This window comes from Corythoichthys intestinalis, chromosome 17 (genome assembly GCF_030265065.1).
Source record: "Corythoichthys intestinalis isolate RoL2023-P3 chromosome 17, ASM3026506v1, whole genome shotgun sequence".
NCBI lineage: Eukaryota > Metazoa > Chordata > Actinopteri > Syngnathiformes > Syngnathidae > Corythoichthys > Corythoichthys intestinalis.
Genome location: NC_080411.1, coordinates 45931046 through 45953113, shown reverse-complemented (window position 1 = coordinate 45953113; position 22068 = coordinate 45931046). Strand labels below are relative to the sequence as shown.

Sequence of the window (22068 nt, the reverse complement as noted above, 5' to 3'; positions counted from 1 at the left end):
CCCTCTGCCTCGGCTGCTGGCCGCGGGAGTAGGTTGGGGGGTCGGGTCTCCGATCTTGCATCGCCCCGTGGCAGTTCCTGGGCGTTCTCCTGCCTCCGCCTTCCCCTCTCTTCTCTGGCTGGGCATCCGCCCTGCGCTCCGTCGCGGGTCGCTGGCTGGGCGCCGGTGTATCAGAGGGGTGTCGCCTGCACCGGCGGGGGACCCTGCCTTGCCTGGGGCTTGGTGGGCCGCTGGGGGTCCCGTGGCGTGCCGTGCCGGTTGGGGGGCTGCGGCTGTGGCTCGTGGCCCGGGTGGGCGGGCGGGGTTGGGTGTAGGCGTGGGGTTGGTGATGCGTCCCCTCCTGCCATCCCTGAAGGCCGGTTGATGGGTGCGCGGGTGGCCCAGGGGACCACCCTGGGTCCCGGGGGGGGGGGGGGGGGACGATGGCTCCTTTGCTGGGCTGCGGGAGGAGGGATGGGCTGCGCATGGCCCCCCGCCCCCGCCCTCCCTCCCTCCCTCCCTCCCCGGGCTGGCTGGGTGGGGGCTGTGGCCCTGGGTTGGCGCCCGCGCGGCTTCTCCGCCCGTCTGCGTGGCTGTCGCGCGCCCGGTGGGGCATGCGTGCTGCTGGATGTGGTAGGGTATTCTCGGGTCGGGGGTCCCGGTGCCGGGATTGGCGATGCGGCGGCGTAGGGTTGGTCGCCAACGGGCTTACTCATAAGAGATTCACACGATTACTGGGTTCTAGATCACAGAACTGATTTGTGTACACTCTACCCCTTTCAATCACTATAAGCTTATAGGCTTATAGACACCCCCACCCCCATTCTCCTCTTTCACTGGCCAATAGGCCCCCACATGGTGTAAACCGGAAATACATCTCGCTGACGATAGCACCAGCATATTAGTAACTAGTTTAGATGTTCAATGTATTTCTAGTTGTTGTTTGTGTATGTGTTTCTTTTCCTTCTTCTCTTGTATTTCTTTTCTTCTGTCCCCCCATAATCCCTTCCTGTTCGCTGCTTTGTCATAATAAAAAGGTACAGTGGTACCTCTACATACGATCACTTCGACACACGATCTTTTCAACATCCGACGTAAAATTTGAGCCGCCATTTGTTTCTACATCCGACGAGTTGCTCGAAATACGACGACATGACAGCACTGCAAACGAACCCACGGTGGATTTTCTTATGTGAGAAATCAACACAGTTTTCAAAAAAAGTTGATACAGTTGGAGAAACAAGGAAAAATGTGATGCTTACCTTTGAAATGAAGATGCAAGTCATAGAAAAATATGAGCTTGGGGTGCGCGTCCCTGAACTGGCTCAACAATACAGCTCCATGGTCCTCTTATGACCACCGTTCGCCACTATTTATAAGTTAAAGTGACAATTATTATTGTGGTAACATTGCCAAGGAAATCGCCAGCTTTGTCACGTTTTTATCATTTATTTAAGAACTTATCCAACACAAAACGCTCATTGTCTTAAGCAGTTGACTGCTCTCAGGAAAACGAAAGTATTATCTCTACCGCACCGACCTATCTCACTGGAGACGTCACCTTCGCGGTGCGTTCAGGGACAGTAAAAAGTGTCCGCCATATTAGAATCCGATTCGTTACATTATTTTCAGGAATAATTATTAATTCTTCTTCTTCTTATAAATAAATAATTCAGAATAATATAACTTATTTGTTTTTCTATGTTTAATTGCCATTTGTAACAGTGCCAGCAGTATTTTTTAAGGATTTAGTGCAGGTTTTTGGGCTGTGGAACGAATTAATGGAATTATAATGTATTCCTATGGGAAAATCCTGCTCGACATACGACCATTTCGACTTACAAACAAGGTCCTGGAACGAATTAAATTCGTATGTAGAGGTACCACTGTATTTTGAATGATCACAATGGGAGTATGTCAGACTCTCAATGTGAAACATTAAAACTGTTCAGAATCTGGGCACTTAGACTTCCATTCTCTGTGTCAAACAGGTTTAAAAAAAAAAAAAAAAAAAAAAAAAAAAAAAGAACAAAACTCTTCCCACTATAATTCATAAAGACCAGACCGGCTTTATTAAAGGACGTAACTCTACAAACAATATAAGACGCTTGTTAAATCTTATTAATATTGCACAGAATTATAAACAGAAAGCAATTATCCTCTCTTTGGACGCAGAAAAAGCATTTGACAAAGTCAACTGGTTTTTTCTCTTCAAAGTTTTGGAAAAATTTGGCTTCGGTGAGCCATTTATCCGCTGGATAAAAATATTCTACAACGCCCCAAAAGCCACTGTAAACACAAACGGGGTCATTTCACAAAGTTTCTGTCTTCAAAGGGGAACTCGACAAGGCTGTCCACTCTCACCCCTATTATTCGCTCTATTTATTGAACCATTAGCAATTGCAATAAGACAAAACGCTAATATCAAAGGGATCTGCTCGCACACATCGGAACACAAAATTAACTTATACGCAGACGATATACTTTTATATCTAGAAAAACCAGAATCCTCCCTACATGAGACTTTTGAACTAATAAAGACATTTTCACAAATATCAGATTATGCTATAAATTGGTCAAAATCAATTATAATGCCCTTATCAACAAACTCATGGAATCCTGCAAATCAAAATCACAATATTCCAATAGGGAATATAAAGTATCTTGGAATGAACATTTCACCAAAACTTACAGAATTAACTAAACTAAACCATACACCCCTCCTAGCAAAAATATGTGAAGATTTGACACACTGGAATAATCTACCCATCTCACTTTTGGGCCGGATAGCAACAGTCAAAATGAAAGTATTACCACAAATAAACTATTTGTTCTCAATGATCCCCTTTAAACCCACTCAAAAATGGTTTCAAGACCTAGACTCAGCCGTCACAAAATTCTACTTTAAAAACAAGAAAAACAGAATTAGCCTTGCCAAATTGCAAAGAAATAAACCAGAGGGGGGTCTAGAGGCCCCTAATTTCCAACACTATTATATAGCAAAGCAAATACAATATCTTATTAGGTGGTTATATCTTAACACTGAACAACAGTCATGGCTAGAATTAGAGCAAACAGACTGCAACCAAATACAATTGGCAAGCCTCCCCTTTATTAGTTCTAGTATTAAGCACCATAGCTGCTTCAAAAACCCAATGTACCTTGAAAGCCTGGTGGAGAGGTATGGAAATTACGCAATCACAACAAGCCCCGTGTAAATTCTCACCAATCTGGCACAACCCAGACTTTGGAGTTAATAAAATTCCTATTTATTTCAGCACATGGGATGATACGGGAATAAACCAGTTACAGCATTTGTTTAAAGATAATACTTTCATGTCATATGAAAAAATATTACAAGATTTCCAGATCAAAGGGGTCAATTTCCTTCAATACAATAAAATCAGGGCAGCCATCAGAAGCAAATTTCCATCACTAACGGGTACGTTAGACCCACCACCTTTCGTAAATAAAATAATAAATATACATCCTCAACAAAAAAAAATACTTTCAAAAGTATATAAAGCCCTCTTGTGTAACAACTCTACTTGCCTACCAATCGAAAAATGGAATAACAAACTTTCGGTAACATTAGATAATAACTATTGGTCCAACATCTGTAAAAATGCATTTACAATGACAAAGAATAAGAACCTTCAGCTTATACAGTTCAAAATACTGCACAGATGGCATATTACTCAATCTAAAATGCACAAAATGGGGTTCTCCCAATCCGATAAATGTACAAGCTGCAACGAAGATACTTCAGATACATACTTTCATGCTCTTTGGCAATGTAAACCAATACAAGATTTCTGGGCACAGGTAACGAAGAAACTCTCTTTCCTATTGAACTGCAGGATTCCATTGTCTCCAACTCTTTGTCTGCTTGGCGATCTGAATACAGTGAATATCTCTATCCATCAAACCCGTCCACTACTAGCAAGTCTAACGATAGCCAAAAAACAATATTGTTGAATTGGAAAAACAAACAGAACATTAGCATTAACCAATGGCTAAATCTAATCATTGAATATATAACATTAGAGAAAATATCTGCCAAACAGACAAATAAAATGGACAAATACGAACAACAGTGGGAAACGGTCGCAAGAATGATGAACATAGACTAAGGATTCTCTCTCACCTGCGAAGGAATGCCACAAAAATAATAAAAATGTATACATAAATGGATGTATGCGGGGTGTCCAGGGAAGTTGTATGCATCCTTCTGCAGCTGGAAACTGGACATGTTTAAATCCGAACTGTTTTATACACTCCCAACAGCATGTAATAAATAATTTTTCTTCCTTCACAGTTTAGTCGGTCAATGGGCTTATTTTACAAGGATACTCATAGACAATTTGGTTTCCAGCTACTGGGGATCATATGCAACTTTTTTTGGAACACCCTATATATTACTTATCAGACTTGGAACAATTAAGGAACTATGCGTAAATAATACACTTCACTGGTCCTTGGCATACATCTAATGGTGTTTGATAAACCTCTTCTTCTATCAGCTTTACAGGTGGAGTTTGTTGGCGTCCTGCCCTGGGCCGTCCCGCCGCCGGTCTTGGCCCCCGGGATTTTCGGCCGGGGCTTGTCTGGTTGCGTCTGGCTGTGCGGGGGGTCCCGTCGGGCGCGCGCTGGTGTCGTGGGCGGGTGGGGGGGGCCGCGCGGGTGCCGGTCCGGGGCCGCGGCCCTTCCCCGGCCGGCCGGGGTGGGGTGGAGTTGGGGTGGGGGCCGGGGGGTGTATGCGGCAGCCGTGGTTCCCTCCCAGGTCCCCCCGGCCGGAGCCGCGTCTCCCTGTACCGGGTGCCGGGGAGGTGCCCTCTGGTGCCATACCGCGCGCCCCTCTTGGCCCGGGGGTGGGTTGTGGGGGGTGCGCTTCCCTCCCCTTGGTCTGTTTCCGGCCCTGTCCGCCTCCCTGGGCCGCGGCGGCCGCGGCTGCCCCCCGGCCGGCGGGGTTGTTGGCGGGGCCCGCGGGGCCTAGGGTGAGGCTTGCTGTCCCTTGCCGGTGGGGTGGACGCCCCCTGGTCGCCGGCGCTTGGTGTGGCGCCTCCTCGGGGTGCGGGGTGGGTGCTCGGTGGGTGGGAGGGGGGTGGGCGGTCGCGGAGGCGCCGTGGGTGGTCTGGGGCGGGGATTGATCGGGGCCCTGACGCTTCTTCCGCCCTGGGGCCGGTGGTTCTGGTGGACGGGGCCACGCCCGCGGGAGCCTGCCTCTTAACTCACGCACTTCTCACTTCGGCACTGTAAATATTTTTCACCCTGGCACTTACATGCTCATACATTTCTCCGGGGAGAGTTGGGACGAGGCTTTACAGTCCCAGCCCGACTCCCCCCTGTTTTTAATGCACCACACACCAAGGTTGTGGGATGGTTGGGACCTGTTGGGGGGGGGGGGGGGGCTCACGGCTGCCTCCTCACCACAGGCCCCGCCATCCCTGCACCTTTTTTAAATGCACCACACATCATACTCCACAGGAGAGCTCCGGCAAAGGGCGGTGGGACGGGCGGCTGGACAGAAACTCCATGCTGCGGTCCCACTGCCCCAAGCCAAGCTCTCCTATTTTAATGCATACATTGCACTACCCTCCCCTCACACCCCCATCACGGTGCTGGGTGATGGCTGCCAGTCGGGAACCTGGCAGCCACAGTAATAGGGTGGTAGGTGGGTCCCACACTTTTTCTATATGGCGTGGCTCCCGGGGTGTGGCCTCCCCTCTGCCTCGGCTGCCGGCCGCGGGAGTGGGTTGAGGGGTCGGGTCTCCGATCTTGCATCGCCCCGTGGCAGTTCCTGGGCGTTCTCCTGCCTCCGCCTTCCCCTCTCTTCTCTGGCTGGGCATCCGCCCTGCGCTCCGTCGCGGGTCGCTGGCTGGGCGCCGGTGTATCAGCGGGGTGTCACCTGCACCGGCGGGGGACCCTGCCTTGCCTGGGGCTTGGTGGGCCGCTGGGGGTCCCGTGGCGTGCCGTGCCGGTTGGGGGGCTGTGGCTCGTGGCCCGGGTGGGCGGGCGGGGGTGGGTGTAGGCGTGGGGTTGGTGATGCGTCCCCTCCTGCCATCCCTGAAGGCCGGTTGATGGGCACGCAGGTGGCCCAGGGGACCACCCTGGGTCCGGGGGGGGGGGGGGGGGGGGCGGTGGCTCCTTTGCTGGGCGGCGGGAGGAGGGATGGGCTGCGCATGGCCCCCCCCACCCCGGGCTGGCTGGGTGGGGGCCGTGGCCCTGGGTTGGCGCCCGCGCGGTTTCTCCGCCCGTCTGCGTGGCTGTCGCGCGCCCGGTGGGGCTTGCGTGCTGCTGGATGTGGTAGGGCATGCTCGGGTTGGGGGTTCCGGTGCCGGGATTGGCGATGCGGCGGCGTAGGGTTGGTCGCCAACGGGCTTACACTCATAAGAGATTCACACGATTACTGGGTTCTAGATCACAGAACTGATTTGTGTACACTCTACCCCTTTCAATCACTTAGCTTATAGTCTTATAGACACCCCCACCCCCATTCTCCTCTTTCACTGGCCAATAGGCCCCCACATGGTGTAAACCAGAAATACATCTCGCTGACGATAGCACCAGCATATTAGTAACTAGTTTAGATGTTCAATGTATTTCTTGTTGTTGTGTATGTGTTTCTTTTCTTTCTTCTCTTGTATTTCTTTTCTTCTGTCCCCCCATAATCCCTTCCTGTTCGCTGCTTTGTCATAATAAAAAGGTATTTTGAATGATCACAATGGGAGTATGTCAGACGCTCAATGTGAAACATTAAAACTGTTCAGAATCCGGGCACTTAGACTTCCATTCTCTGTGTCAAACAGCTGAACAGGACAGGTTTAAAAAAAAAAAAAAAAAAAAAGAGAGAGAGAGAAAATCCATACTCTTATTCAGTCAAGAAAAACATTTAAGTATACCAGGAGGTGTTTTACTATCACCTACATTATAATTTGCCTATCACCATGCCATGTTATTCAGATCAACGTTACCCCGCACTCGTTCCAATAATAGTGTCAACCGTGTTGTGTATCTGAGGGTGATGATGGATCTACGACTCCGGTTTATCCATGCTAAGGCGAGTGCACCTGCCAATACCCCATTGAACATGGCTAACTCTTGAGTTAAAACTACGAAATTCACATTCATTCGAAAGGCAAACCGTGCAGAAATACATTATCGCATCTAACACATTTTAATTGGAGAAATTGGCAACTTACTTTGAAATGTTAAGCAGGTCCACTGCCTTCGCATGACCCATAAACTGCGACCAAAAGTATCTGGATGTGACTTGGTCGCCGATCCAATACCTCACATGCTGGTCCAACTGTTTGGACTTGGTTGTCTTGTTAAGGCTTTTGTCAAACATAACAACTAAGGCATCTGAGCAGTTCCTTACGTTAGCACTCAGTACTGTGCGATTGCCTGCTGTTGTGATGTTGATGCTAATGATGCTAACAGCGCGCACACACGAGGCGCATTATGATTTGTAGTGCAGTGCATCGTAAATTCTACGTGCATCTTCGTTATGGATTTAAAAAAAAAAACAAAAAAAACTTTGTCAAGGATATAATTTAGGTTGCACTGAGATGTTCTTCAAAATTAAAACCACGGTGAAAAAATTCCACACTTACGACAGCTAATTTAATACTTTTAATACCTTTAATCATGGAAAACTAAATTCAGTGCTTTTTTAATACTTTTAATGACCCGCAGGTACCCTGAATTCAGCGTCTTTGTGTGTTTTGAAAAGCGCTCTAGAAATAAAATGTATAATAATAATAACTAGGCCTGCAAGCAGGACTGAACGGGCCCTCGCAGTTTGGCGCAACTCGGGCGCCACGCAAACTCAAACGGCATGCAGGTCGGGGTGGTGGCAGACAGCCCTCCTCTACATCTCCCAAGTTATGACTGTTCAAAATGTGTGGAGAGTCAAAATGGTGACAGTCATTATCACTTTCCTGTTGGACCATTCTCCTTCAACCAAACCTCAATCATTTTCATCAGGCATCTGAACACATGTCTTAAGGCTCCCCTTATGCAGGTTTGAGGTAGATTGATTTTTTTCCCTTTAGAGGACGATTGTGTCCCGTAAAAAAGGGCATTTCCTGTTCCCACTAGGAGGCGCCAGGTACAAATGGTAAATTTTCAATCCAGTCCTGCTCAGGCTGGGATAACTCACACACATGTCAGATTTAAAATAGATTGAACGTTGTATGAGGGAGTTATCAGTAATTTTCCGAATTCGGTGTTTTGCCGAAAAAATGGCCGACTTTGGCACCCCGCCCAGGTCAGGCCCGTGAATGAAAACACACCATTTTGATAACTTAAGATTTCATATGCCTCATGAACAGTCTCGCCAATTTTGAGGATGATCAAACTAATTCCCTAGGTGCCAAGGTCTCAAATGTGCACACTGTAAATCGATAAAAATTTCACATTCAATCCAAAATACCCGATTTCCTGTTGGGTTTGGAATACACGTGTAAGAGACTTTTTGGAGCAATTTTGTACAAGGTATTGACTCTCCGAATTTCATCCCTCTACGTGGAAAAAACCTAAATGGAGAGGCCTTTTTGAAAATTTCAAGGGGGTGCCACTGAGCCATTTTGTTACATGTTTTCGTAACGTTGCAAGATTATCGCACGTTACGCAAAGCCGCATGTATGTGCAAATTTTGAAAAGTTTTCGTGAATGTTCAAGCCTCCAAATGTAAACTACTGTGAGCCGATAAAAATTTCATATTCGATGCAAAATACCCGATTTCCTGTTGCATTTGGAATATAGATGCAAGAGGCTTTTTGGAGCAGTTAGGCATAAGGTATCTACTCCCCAAATTTCATTGCTCCACGTTGAAAAAACCCAATAGGAGAGGCCTTTTTAAAAACTTCTTTCTGTCGCCACTAGTTGGCACTGTAGAGTTGATGCAAATGACCCCTACAAGACCCATCAAGGTATGACTCTCAACAAACACGGGAAGTTTGGCACAGATATGTTGTATATCTGCCGAGTTATGACTGTTCAAAGTTTTTGGCGAGACAAATTGTTGACGGTCATTTTCACTTCCGGTATGGACCTCTCCGCTTCAACGAAACCTCAACATTTTTCATCAGGCACCTGAACACATGTCTTGAGGCTCCCCTGAAACAGGTTTGAGGTCAATAGATTTTTTTTCCCTTGGAGGAGGAGCCTGTCTCATAAAGAAGGCCATTTCCTGTTCCCACTAGGGGGCGCCTGGCCTAATGGGTAATATTTCAATGCAGTCGTGTTCAGGTTGAGATATCTCATATACATGCTAGAAATGAAAAAGATTGAACGTTGTATCACAGACTTTTTAATCATTTTCTGAATTTGGTGTTTTGCCCAAAAATGGCCGACTTTGGGACCACGCCCAGGTCAGACCCTTGAATGAAAACTCACCATTTTGAAAACTTAAGATCTCATATGTCTCCTGAATAGTCTGACCAATTTTGAAGACGATCCAACTATTTCCTTCAGCGACAAGGTCTCAAATGTAAATCGATAAAATTTCACATTTGATCCAAATTTTCGGGCTTCCTGTTGGGTTTGGAATATGGGTGCAAGAGACTTTTTGGAGCAGTTTTGCACAATGTATCAAGTCACCAAATTTCATTGTTCTACGTTGAAAAAACCTAATAGGAGAGGCCTTTTTGAAAATTTCAAGGGGGCGCCACTGAGCCATTTTGTTAATTTTATTCATAGATTATCAAAATTTACGTAAAGTTGCATGTATGTGCAAATTTTGGTGAGTTTTCGTGCATGTTCAGGCCTCCAAATGTAAACTCCAACTGTGAAACGATAAAAATTCACATTTGATCCAAAATACCCGATTTCCTGTTGGATTTGGAATATGGGTGCAAGAGGCTTTTTTGAGCAGTTAGGCATAAGGTATCTACTCCCCAAATTTCATCGCTCTACATTGAAAACCTGAGAGGAGAGGCCTTTTTGAAAATTTTAAGGGTCAAGGGGGCGCCACTGAGCCATTTTTTGACAGTTTTTCGTAACGACGCAAGATTATCGAAATTTACGCGAAGCCACACGTATGTGCAAATTTTGGTGACTTTTCGTGCATGTTCAGGCCTCCAAATTGGCCGTTTTCATTTGCCCTGAAAAAATAAAAAAAATAAAAAAATAATAACTCTGCCTGCAAGCAGGACTGAACGGGCCCTCACAATCTAGCGCAACTCGGACGTCACGCAACTCGGACAGTGTGCAGGTCAGGGTGGTGGCAGATCGTCCTCTCTTATCATCTCATTAGAACCTAACATGCGCGAAAGTTGCCTCTTTACATTCACACACCTAAGAGATAAAAACCCCTATTGGACAGAGGACTACAAAAAAGGAGCGAATAAAGGGTCATCACAGCAACAGACAGAGACATGTGGACATGGGCCGTAAAATAAGTATTTTAAAAGGTCTTGAAACTACAATGACCAAACTGAAAAGAACTGGACATATATTTTAAAAAATGAGTGACTTTCTATTGCCACTAGTTGGCGCTGTAGGGTTGATGCAAATGACCCCTACAGGACCCTTCAGACTATGACTCAACAAGCACGAGATGTTTGGCGCAGATGTGTTGTAGAAGTTATGACTGTTCAAAACTTTTGGTGAGACGAAATGGGTTCAGTCATTTTTACTTCTCCTGTTGGACCCTTCTGCTTCACCCAAACCTCAGTATTTTTCATCAGGCACCTGAACACATGTCTTAAGGCTCCCCTCTTGCAGGTTTGAGGTGAATAGATTTTTTTTCCTTGGAGGAGGAGCCTGTCACGTAAAAAAAGGCATTTCCTGTTCCCACTAGGGGGAGCTACGCCTAATGGGTAATATTTCAATGCACTCGTGTTAAGGGTGGGATCCCGCACATACACGCCAGATATGAAAAAGATTTAACGTTGTTTTAAGGAGCTATTAGTCATTTACTGAATTTGTCATTTTGCCGAAAAAATGGCTTACTTTGGCACCACGCCCAGGTCAGACCCATTAATGAAAACGCACCATTTTGAAAATTTTAGATCTCCTATGTCTCCTGAATAGTCCAACCAATTTTGAAGATGATCCAACTAATTCCCTCTGTGACAAGGTCTCAAATGTGCACCCTGTTAATTGATAAAAATTTAACATTTGATCCAAAATACCCGATTTCCTGTTGGGTTTGGTATATGGGTTCAAGAGACTTTTTGGAGCAGTTTTGCACAAGGTATCGACTCCCCAAATTTCATAACTCTACGTTAAAAAAACCTAATAGGAAACGCCTTTTTGAAAAATTAAAGGGGGCACCACTGAGCCATTTTGTTACATTTTTTTGTAACGCTGCAAGATTATCGAAATCCACGCAAAGCCGCATGTATGTGCACAGTTTGGTGAGTTTTCGTGCATGTTCAGGCCTCCAAATGTATACTTTACTACAAATGGATAAAAAAATTCACATTCCATCCAAAATAACCGATTTTCTGTTGGATTTGGAAAATGAGTGCAAGAGACTTTTTGGAGCAGTTTTGCATAAGGTATGGACTAGGCCTGAACGATATTAGAAAAAACTATTGCTGCGATTTTTTTTGGGGTTGCAATATATTGCGATATTATATTGCGATATTAAAAAATATATATGTATATATATTTTTTTGCATTGGAAAAAGATACATATTATACATATATTAGACATGTTTTTTTCAAAATTTTCCCCCTAAAATATGCTTTAAAAAATGTATATGGCTAACTTTAAAAAATGATTCACTCGCATATTTTAAATTTTTAAACAAATCACGTCACAATGAAAAATATGGCATCTGTAAAAAGGTCACGGATATCTACCACATAACTTTCGCTAAATAATATTTTTTTGTTACTGTCGCATTTTCCCTGCTATGTTAGATGATAAATAACTTATCCGAAAAAAGAAAAATTGGGGGGAAAAAACTTTTAAAAGGGTAAATATATGAAAAAGAAAATCTCGACCACTCCTTGATGTCTGCGATTTCTGCATTGGGACCCCTGTTAAAGTACCATGTTTCACTCATAAAATAAAATGAAATAATCCAGCTGCGGCCAGTCACAGCTGTGTCTTGACACTCAGTGATACATGCGACATGGAGTTTTTGGATCGAAACAAGATAAGTATAATATCTCGTTAAAGTCATGGTGTCTGTAATTCTGCTATCGCATGCTCTCACCTCCAGCTAGGGTTTTGCTGTTTAAAAAACATTTTTTTTTTTTTTAAAATGCCCTCCTGTTAAAAATGTTCCTTCCCCCAGAAAGTTGAGATTTTAAGCTTTCCAATCATGTACCACACGAGCAGATCATTGAATCATTTTTAAACAAGAATAATGTCCTGTAGTAGAAAAATGCTTTGCTTTATTTAATGCTTCTGTTTATCTACCTTGGCTGCAGAATCACTTCTAGTGTTTATTTCCTTGACACAACACAACAGGTGTACAAAGCATACCCATTCGTCAGAACACCGGCTGTCCCAAACATTTCCACGCACACACATTCATTCCAGCGCACGCTTCCTTCATGCAACACCTTCTTAACAAGTTAAACGACGACTGAAAGATGCGGTGTGACTGAAGTCCGCCTCTGTGGCAAGATCAAACACAACCATCGTTAACTTTAATAAGCAAGTGCGCAGAGGAACAAAGACCGAGGAGAGGGAGGGAGGGAGGGGGAGAGGGAGGTTGTGTGCTGTCACTAAAGCGATCAGCTCAGGACAGAGAAAGCATGGAGCAACATACATTTGTGGATTAAAAAAAATAAAACTATCGCACGTCCTTGCGATGGAACTATTGCACATGTGCACATTGCGATGGCGATGTGTAAACGATATATCGTTCAGGCCTAGTATGGACTCCCCAAATTTCATTGCTCTACGTTGAAAAAACCCAATAGCAAAGGCCTTTTTTAAAACTCCTTTCTGTCGCCACTAGTTGGCACTGTAGAATTGATGCAAATGACCCCTACAAGACCCTTCAGGGTATGACTCTCAACAAGCACGGGACGTTTCGTGCAGATATGTTGTATATCTGCTGAGTTATGACTGTTCAAAGTTTTTTGCGTGACAAATTGTTGACGGTCATTTTCACTTTCCTGTTTGGACCCCTCTGCTTCAACGAAACCTCAATATTTTTCATCAGGCACCTGAACACAGGTCTTAAGGCTCCCCTGATGCAGGTTTGAGGTCAACAGATTTTTTTCCCTTGGAGGAGGAAACTGTCTCGTAAAAAAAGGCATTTCCTGTTCTCACTAGGGGGCGCTAGGCCTAATGGGTAATATTTCAATGCACTCGTGTTAAGGGTGGGATACCACACATACATGCCAAATATGAAAAAGATTGAACGTTGTGTCAAGGAACTATTAGTCATTTACTGAATTTGTAGTTTTGCCGAAAAAATGGCCGACTTTGGCACCACGCCCAGGTCAGACCCGTGAATGAAAACGCACCATTTTCAAAACTTAAGATTTCATATGTCTCCTGAACAGTCTCACCAATTTTGAAGATGATCCACCTAACTCCCTCGGCGAAAAAGTCTCAAATGTGCACCCTGTAAATCGATAAAAATTTCATATTTGATCCAAAATAACCGATTTCCTGTTGGGTTTGGAATATGGGTGTAAATGCTTTTTTGGCGCGGTTTTGGACAAGGTATAGACCCCCCAAATTTCATTGCTCTACGCTGACAGACCCTAATGTTATAGGCCAATTTTAAAATTTCAAGGGGGGGCCACTGAGCCATTTTGTTATATTTTTTTGCAACGTTGCAAAATTATCGAAATTTACAATTTTCCGCACGTATGTGCAAATTTTGGTGACTTTTCGTGCATGTTCAGGCCTCCAAATTGGCCGTTTTCATTTGCCCTGAAAAAAAAAAAAAATAAATAAAAAAAAAAATAATAATAATAATCCTTTGCAAAACAATAGGGCCTTCGCACGCTTAGTGCTCGGGCCCTAATAATAATTATGATTACTATTACACGAACTTACTGATTTATTTGATACTATTTGAGAACCACTTTCCATCTGGTTTACTACACAAACTGTTATTGCTGCCATTTTGATGCAATAAGCTATAAAAATGGTTTGACTAGCTTCCGAGATATATAAGGTGATGTGCATGATAATTAATATAGCCTACATATTAAAAATAGGTAAATATTGCATTTTTAATCTCTATACATTCAATTCAATTTTTTTAAATTCACTCAATACTTCCAACACAAAAAAATCAGGATTTCAACTCAAAAGCTGTTTAGTAACTAATATTTTTTGTTTTATTTTGTTGTTGTTAAGGTGAGGAAAATTGTGACTGAGTCTGACATCTCAAATGCTGAAGCAGATGGTGGAAGTGCTCAAACCAATGCTTTTGGCAACAAAGGTCATATACGAAGAAAAGACCCACCAATTTTATCATTGCCCCACTCCAAGCTCAACTGTTGACTGACACCTACAGCACTGTTATTTTTTTTTTTTTTTTTTTTTAAGATTTAAAACTTTAAAGAAATTAATGGTGTCATTCATCATGATCTCTCCAAGGGATATCAGTGGTTGTGGTTTGTTTCCTATATAAGTGCAGGTACACAATTTGCAGTAGATTCATATTTTACAGGAATGTTGCAGAGAAAAGGTGTCACTGTTTAATAAATGACTTAAACAGTACTTTTTCTATTTTGAAATATCTTTTTTCTCCCCGTTTCCACAGTTATATTGTAGAATATCATGTATCAAATTTATGACCAATATATCGATAATTGATGTATTGTTATATCGTGAGATAATCGTTATCGTGAGCCATGTATCGCGAATCGTATCGTATCGTGAGGTCCCCTGAGGTTCCCACTCCTACAAAAATCTCATGCACAAAAGGATTTAACATGTTGCGGAGTGTAAATTAAAATTAGTCAGTCTACTTATTGTTATTTAATTTTTTGTTATTAATTTTTTGGGATTGCATGTGTACCTCAGATTTTGTGCAATGTGGTGCATTTTGATGACTTCATGTGCAATGTTCTGCATTTTGTTACCTTTTAATTTTGTGCAATGTTCCTCATATTTGTGAAATGATATATAGCAGTTTGTCACCATCAATGTTGTTAATAACGGCGTTACAATATAACGGCGTTACTAACGGCATTATTTTTTTCAGTAGTGGGTAATCTAATTAATTACTTTTCTCATCTTGGCAACGCCGTTACCGTTACTGAGGACGGAAAGGCATGCGTTACTATGCGTTACTATATTGGTCGAAAAGTCTGAGGGAGACGGACTCACCGAGACGACAGAGCGGAGCAGGAGTGGGGAGAGGCAAGAAAGTTGTGACGCCGAGCAGACGCGATGCTAGGTAGCTCCAATAATCCATGTTGTAGCCGATAGCCTACAAACTACGCCCGCATGTTATGGTAGATATGGTAGACATGGTAGATACCATATGTACTGTATATAGATATAACTAGATGCAAAATGACAGACATGGCACTAAATGCGTTAGTAGACAGCCGCCATCTTGAAGCAGTAGACTTTTTAGGACGGCTCTGTTGTAGAGAACCTTCCTAGCGAACCTAAGTAACTTTTTATATAAAATACTTCTAAATCGGCAAAATCTTGACTTGAATCTATCTTTAAATGATGAAACAGTTTTAAAACTTTCATATGTCGAAACTAGAGAGAAGGGAACTAATGCAATAATGGGAGCAATTCCAACAACTTTTAACAGTTGATCCAGGGTAAAGAGTAAATTAGGGTGAAGAATTGGGCTCGGGCCAATTGTACCAAAAACCTTCACAAAAAAACTTCACATAGTGTGGCCAATATTTATTTATTTATTTTTTTTTTGAGGAAAAAAACAAAAGTAATTATCACCAATTACTTTGCCAAGTAACTAATTACTCTTACATTCAGGTAATTGAGTTACTAACGCAATTACTTTTTGGGAGAAGTAATTTGTAACTATAATTTAGAGCTGTCCCGACTAGTCGACATAGTCGACGTCATCGATGACGTAAATCCGTCGACAAGCAAAACATCCCGTCGACGGTTAATGAAGGGTTAAAAAATATATATGCGTGGAAAGTTCAGAATGTCGGATGCTCTGTATGCAAGCGGGGAAAGCGGCACAAAGCCAAAAAAAGCGCACCAGAGTGTCCAAAACATTGACATATTTCAAAGAAACAACGGAGGGTACACTCTTCTGTCCTGTCTCTTCAATGCCAAGCTTGGCTGCACGTCGGCCGTGAATAAAACACCTCAAATGCAGTCACCCAGTTTTTTTTTCTTTTCTTTTTTTGTACACCAGAGGGTGCTGTCGCCTTACTGAATAATAATGTTTCATTGACAATGGGCCTATAAGTGCTATTAGTATTGTCCTTAATGCTAACTGAAAGGTTTATTTCAAGTTATGGTTTATTTTATGGTATAGAAAATTATATAAGGTTAAAAGGTCATGAATATATACAGTATATACAGTGATTGCCCTCAAGGGAGAGATTGTCAATGAAAAGGTAATAAATTAAGGTAAAGGCAATTCATTGATATATAAATAAGGTTTAAAAGGAAAAAGGTGAAAAGTTTTTGTTAATTTCTAATTGTGTTGTTTTATTTGTGTGGACCGTAGCTCTTACAGTGTGATTACATCAAGGATGGAATTAGGGGTGGGCGATATGGCCTTAAACATGTATCACAATAAATGGAGCAGATTTATCTCGATAACGATAAATGACGATAAAGTCGTCCAAGCGGACTGTTATATAATTTGAAAATCTGAATCAATGCATGAAATACAGATTAACAGTTTCTTGTTGATTTAGTTACCAGCATTCAATTTGATATATTTAACAAATGTACATGCAGTCTAGACATTAGGTTTATACAAATGAATTGCAAACAATAAGAATTCAAGTATGAGCATTTATAACAGAGTGTATGGTTTGAACAATGTACATTGTCAAATCGATATGCCTGTGCAAACATGTCATTGTAACACAAATGACTTGCAGCTCGAACAGTACACTTCAAAAAGACAATTTATTGTTAATGGCTGCTGTGACATAATTATTCAATACAAGTGTTTACTTTATGGTTTCAGGGTCTCCCCCCCCAGTGCATTTTTTAATAAATGCACACATACATGAACCCCCAAACAGACAGACAGACAGACACACATTAAAGCTATATTGATCTTCTGCAAATGAAACACTTAAGATTTTATGATAGCAATAATGACACAGAATTAAACACATACAGAAAAATAGCTGGGGCCATTTGTGCTTTATGCTGAATGCTTTACCATCACAAAAGCTATCAGAGAAATCACACACAGTCAGATACAAAATAACGCGACATAGTAATTGCTAGATGCAGTCCATGCCCAATCCACTCATTAAATTCAGCCGTTTCGACAAGGTTAGAGCCGCTATCCGACTCCATCACGTTCATTTGTAGCGTTAGCCGCTAGCGGCCGCTAGCGTTAGCGGCTAGCGTTAGCCTGTGGCCTGGCTACCGGTAGAAAGCACTGAAAGCACCATCTCCGGAAATTGTGAGAACAAGGGAGGACAGCTGGTGAAAGCCCGTCTGGATGCCACCAAGAGTCTATTAAATGTCGGGTGTAAGTTTGGCGAACCTCCCTTAAGCCACACTCCATCACGTTTTGCTTGTAGCATTAGCTGCTAGCGTTAGCTTACCGGGCTTCTGTTTGATTGGCTTCCTGATGATCACGTGACTCCCTACGTAAGTACATTCACTGCTTTCTTAAAGGGGAATGAGCATAGACGAACAACACAGAGTCAAAGCGGGATGAAAAGACTATTTTCTTGTTTTATTAATTTACCGAATTTAACGACATGGTTAAAATTACGTCGGTCATCGTGAAGAATTTCGGTGACGGTAAATTTTCGGTTTACCGCCCAGCTCTAGATGGAATAAAAGTTGTAAACCATCAGTTTAAGAGACCACCTTTTCAACCGTGATGCTACACTAGTTAATTCTATCAGCATTTGAACTCATTGTTTATTTGTGATTTATTATTGTTATTTACGTGTTTATTTGTACTTTAATAAATAATTTAAGTGTTCCAATATGTGTTTTGTGAATTGATAAGCGTCAACAAAAATTTCATTGCTAAATTAGCAAACAAAAACAAAAAATATATATATATTTTTAAATTATTAGATTAGTCGACTAATCGTAAAAATAGTCGGTTGACTAATCGGGAGAAAATTAGTCGTTTGGGACAGCCCTACTATAATTAATTACTTTTTTTCAGTAAGATTAACAACACTGGTCACCATGCATGCATCTTTATTCTGACATTTCAGGGCCAAAAATTAGACTTCAAATTTGAAAGAAAAAATTATCGTGATAATTGTCGATATCGGCTGATAAGAAAACTTTTATTGTGATAACATTTTTTTCCAAATCGCTCTTGCTTAGCTTCAGTATATTCTAGCAAATGTTGCAGATTGTTTTTCGTTGTTGTACAATTTGTTTGTCCTTTTTGCAGATATTGTCGCTTGTGTTATATGTTCCATGACTAAATTAAGCCATTGGTTTGTGTTAATATTTTGTCTGTTTCCAATTTAGCAGTATTGTTTTGTTAATTTTAGCTATTGTCAAAGTCGCCAGTAGTGGACCGGCTCGTTTATTTGAGATAGTCACAGGATTCAGTTCTCCAAGCAGAAACATTTAGAAACAATGAAATCCTGGAGTTGAAAACGCATGACAGTTCCTTCGTTACCTGCGGCCAGAACAGTTGTACAAATCTACACTGAGAAATAGCATGCAAATATGTATCTGGAGTACAGTATTCTCTTGAAACTCCATTTCGTACATATAAAATTGAGTTATTTCAAACTGCATACGCTGCAGATTGCGATCGTTAGTTGTTGTAAATGTGTTTTTACATATTTGTGTCCAGTAACTATTATCGGACGTTACTGAAAAGTCGTTTATCCGTTTTTCGATTGGTAAATATGTAGAATTGTTACATGAGAATAATTTAAGTGCTTTACATTACATTAAAATCAGTAAGACACGATCAACAACAAAAACAGTAAATATTAGAATTAGATTGTAATGCATAGTATTTGCGCGTTGGAGAGAGTCAAAAGTCAACTCACCTGACATTTTTTTGTTTGCTCTGCGATGTGTTGATCCCAAGCGCGTTGTATGTTGGCGGCTAAAGCTAACTTAAGCAGTTTCAACGTGCACCCAAACGACTCGAAGCAGAAGCAAGATTGAACGGATTCTCTGCGTGACCGAAAATTTCTGCCACCTTTCAGTGGATTACATTCCTTCAGGGGTCCAAGGAGAGATGAAAAGTGGATTGTCTTCTATGAACTATACTATTATTCCAAAGCAATCGGACGCGACGGCGAGTATTGATGACGTCGTATCCAAAGCGACTTTTTTTTTTTTTTTTTTAATTGAACAAAACAATACAATAACGTTTGGAAGATAGGGAGTGCAAAAATTAAATAAATAAATACAGAATCAAATGAATTATTAAATGTGTCATTAAAATGCTTTTATTTCAATATGTATTTATTTCAATTTATATTTATTTCGATTTTTATTGATATATTTCAATTCATACTTATTTCAATTTTTATTTGTTTCACTTTTTATTTATTATTTATTTATTTCAATATATATTTGATTATTTCAATATTTATTTCCGTTTTTATTTATTTCAACATTTATTTATTTCATTCTTGCACTCAAGTTGTATTATGGAGGACCAGGAGTGCAAAAATTAAATAAATAAGTACACAATTGAATGAATTATTAAATGTGTCATTAAAATTCTTCTATTTCAGTATTTATTTATTTAGTTCCATTTATATTTATTTATTTCCATTTTTATTCATTTATTTCCATTTTTATTTCTAAATTTCAATTAATATTTACTTATTTCAGTTTATATTAATTTATTTCCGTTTTTATTTATTCATTTCACTTTTTATTTCTTTCTTTCAGTTTATATTTAATTATTTCAACATTTATTTCCATTTTTTGGAATTTCATCATGTATTTATTTATTCCAATATATATTTCATTATTTCAACATTTATTTATTTATTTCCATTTTTATTTTTTAAATTTATTTATTTATTTTAATAGTTATTTATTTATTTCACTTCTTATTTATTTCATTCTTGCACCCTTGTTCCCTTGGACCGCATGAAATCATTTTATCTGTCATTGGCTCATCAAACTCGGTGGGCGGGCGTGTACTAGATGGGGTTTGAGTTGAGCGAGTCTAGATTCCAGTGATGGCAAACTGAAGCATCATGTACGAATGAGGCTTTCCATCAAACTGGTTCGCTCCTGGGCCGAAGCATCATGAGGCTTCATTCGTTCTATTGCGCCTTCAAGTGGAAAATAAATGTCATGACAGACAGAGCGATTAAAATGATACCATGGATTTGATGGGGTCAAAAAAGCAGGGAGTTGTGATGTGAATAAAAGTGCGTGTGTTACTTGAAAGTAAAGCCTAGATCGGGCCTAAAAAATCCAGCCCGACCCGGCCAGCGTGTATTAAAACCCGACCTGGCCCAAGCCCGAGCAATTAACTTAATTTGCAGGCCCGAGCCCAAAAAACCCCAAAATTGTATTTTTTATTTGTATCCCCGAGCCCGAAAAAAGACAAAATTTTATGTTTTATTTCGGAGGACCCAGAAGGAGGAAATGCGGGGATGCGATGCGTCAGTCAGACCTGGAGAGAGCACTGCTTAGAAAATGGTTGCGTTTTGTGTGATCACATTGTCATGTCATGTCATTTCGTGTTTTATTTTGAAGGCTTCACCCTCCTCGTGTCTGCCCTTCCTCTGGTCACCTAATCACCTATTGTTTCCACCTGTTCCCCATTACCTCCTGTGTATATATTGCCTTAGTTTCCCTGGTCCTGTGCAGAAATGTCTTTCTATTCAAGTAAGTCACAGCAGCCTTTTGTCATAGCTTTCATAGTACCCCTGTATATTTATCCTCCATTTGGAGCGCTTTGTGTTAGTAAATTTTGATCATAGTAATCCTGACTTTGTCCTCTTTTGGAGCATTTTATGTTGTTAACTTTCCTCCCTTTTGGAGTGCTTTTTTGTTTCTAGTCATCCTGACTCATTCCTCCGTTGGAGCGCTTTTTGTTTGTATTTTTCTCATCCCCGCATGTCAGCGGAAGAACCTGTGTTTTCAAAATAAAAGTTTTTTTGCCCGAAACTCTGCAACTGAGTCCACCTCGTCATCTCGGCCTGACAAAACACTTCTGCCAGAAATGGACCCAGCGGAGTGTTCCAATTTCTTTGCCACGCTGCGAGAGCAAGCGGCTCGCCTCACCCGCCAGGAAGACTTTCAAGCCACGATGGCTGCACAGCTGGTCCAGATGAACAATCACATGATGGGGCTCATAGCCCAGCTGCTCTCAGCACACTCGGCCCCCACTGCCAGATCCCCCGCCTGCTCCCCTCCTGCTTCCTCCCCCACGGTCTCTGGAAGAGGACCTAGATTAGCGCCACCGCAGCGGTTCTGTGGGGATCCAGGTACAAGCCAAGCTTTTATTACTGAATGCGGCATGCACTTTGATTGTTCGCCTCACGATTTCACCTCAGATCGCTCTCGTATTGCCTTCATGGTGTCCCACATGTCGGGACGGGCCCGGGCCTGGGCCATGGCGGAGTGGGAGCGCGATTCACTATCATGCCATGCCTTGTCCTCTTTTAAAGACGCCCTAAAGAGGACGTTTGACCCCGTTTGCTCTGAGAGAGACCGAGCCCGAGAACTCAGCAGCTTGCATCAGGGTAAAGCCTCAGTCAACGATTATGCAATTCAGTTCCGTACCCTGGCCGCGGGTTGTGGCTGGTGCCACACTGCCCTGTATGACACTTTTTTCAAGGGACTCTCTCCCACTATCCGTGATCGACTCGTACCGCTCGACCTTCCGGAGGGGTTGGACGACCTCCTCGCCCTTGCCATACGCACTGACCACCGTCTTGAGGAGCTTAGCAAGAGCCGACCTATCCATGCTGTGAGATCACCTCCCGAGTCACTGGAGCGGTCCGAACCTCGACGTGCTCAAACCCCCTTGGTCGCACCTCATAGGGCCCATA

The 22068-nt window shown here is 42.2% G+C and overlaps 1 protein-coding gene across 2 annotated transcripts in view; it reads right to left on the bottom strand.

Annotated features, from left to right (window-relative positions):
* LOC130905658 (gastrula zinc finger protein XlCGF17.1-like) overlaps positions 1-19349 on the bottom strand; it is a 36751-nt gene extending 17402 nt beyond the window's left edge. For both annotated transcript variants that reach the window (XM_057819244.1, XM_057819245.1), the window contains exon 1: positions 19087-19349. In XM_057819244.1, coding sequence (XP_057675227.1) covers positions 19087-19093 — 7 coding nt within the window. In that variant the 5' untranslated portion in view covers positions 19094-19349. The remainder of the gene's footprint in view (positions 1-19086) is intronic.
* Positions 19350-22068: the final 2719 nt, after the last annotated feature.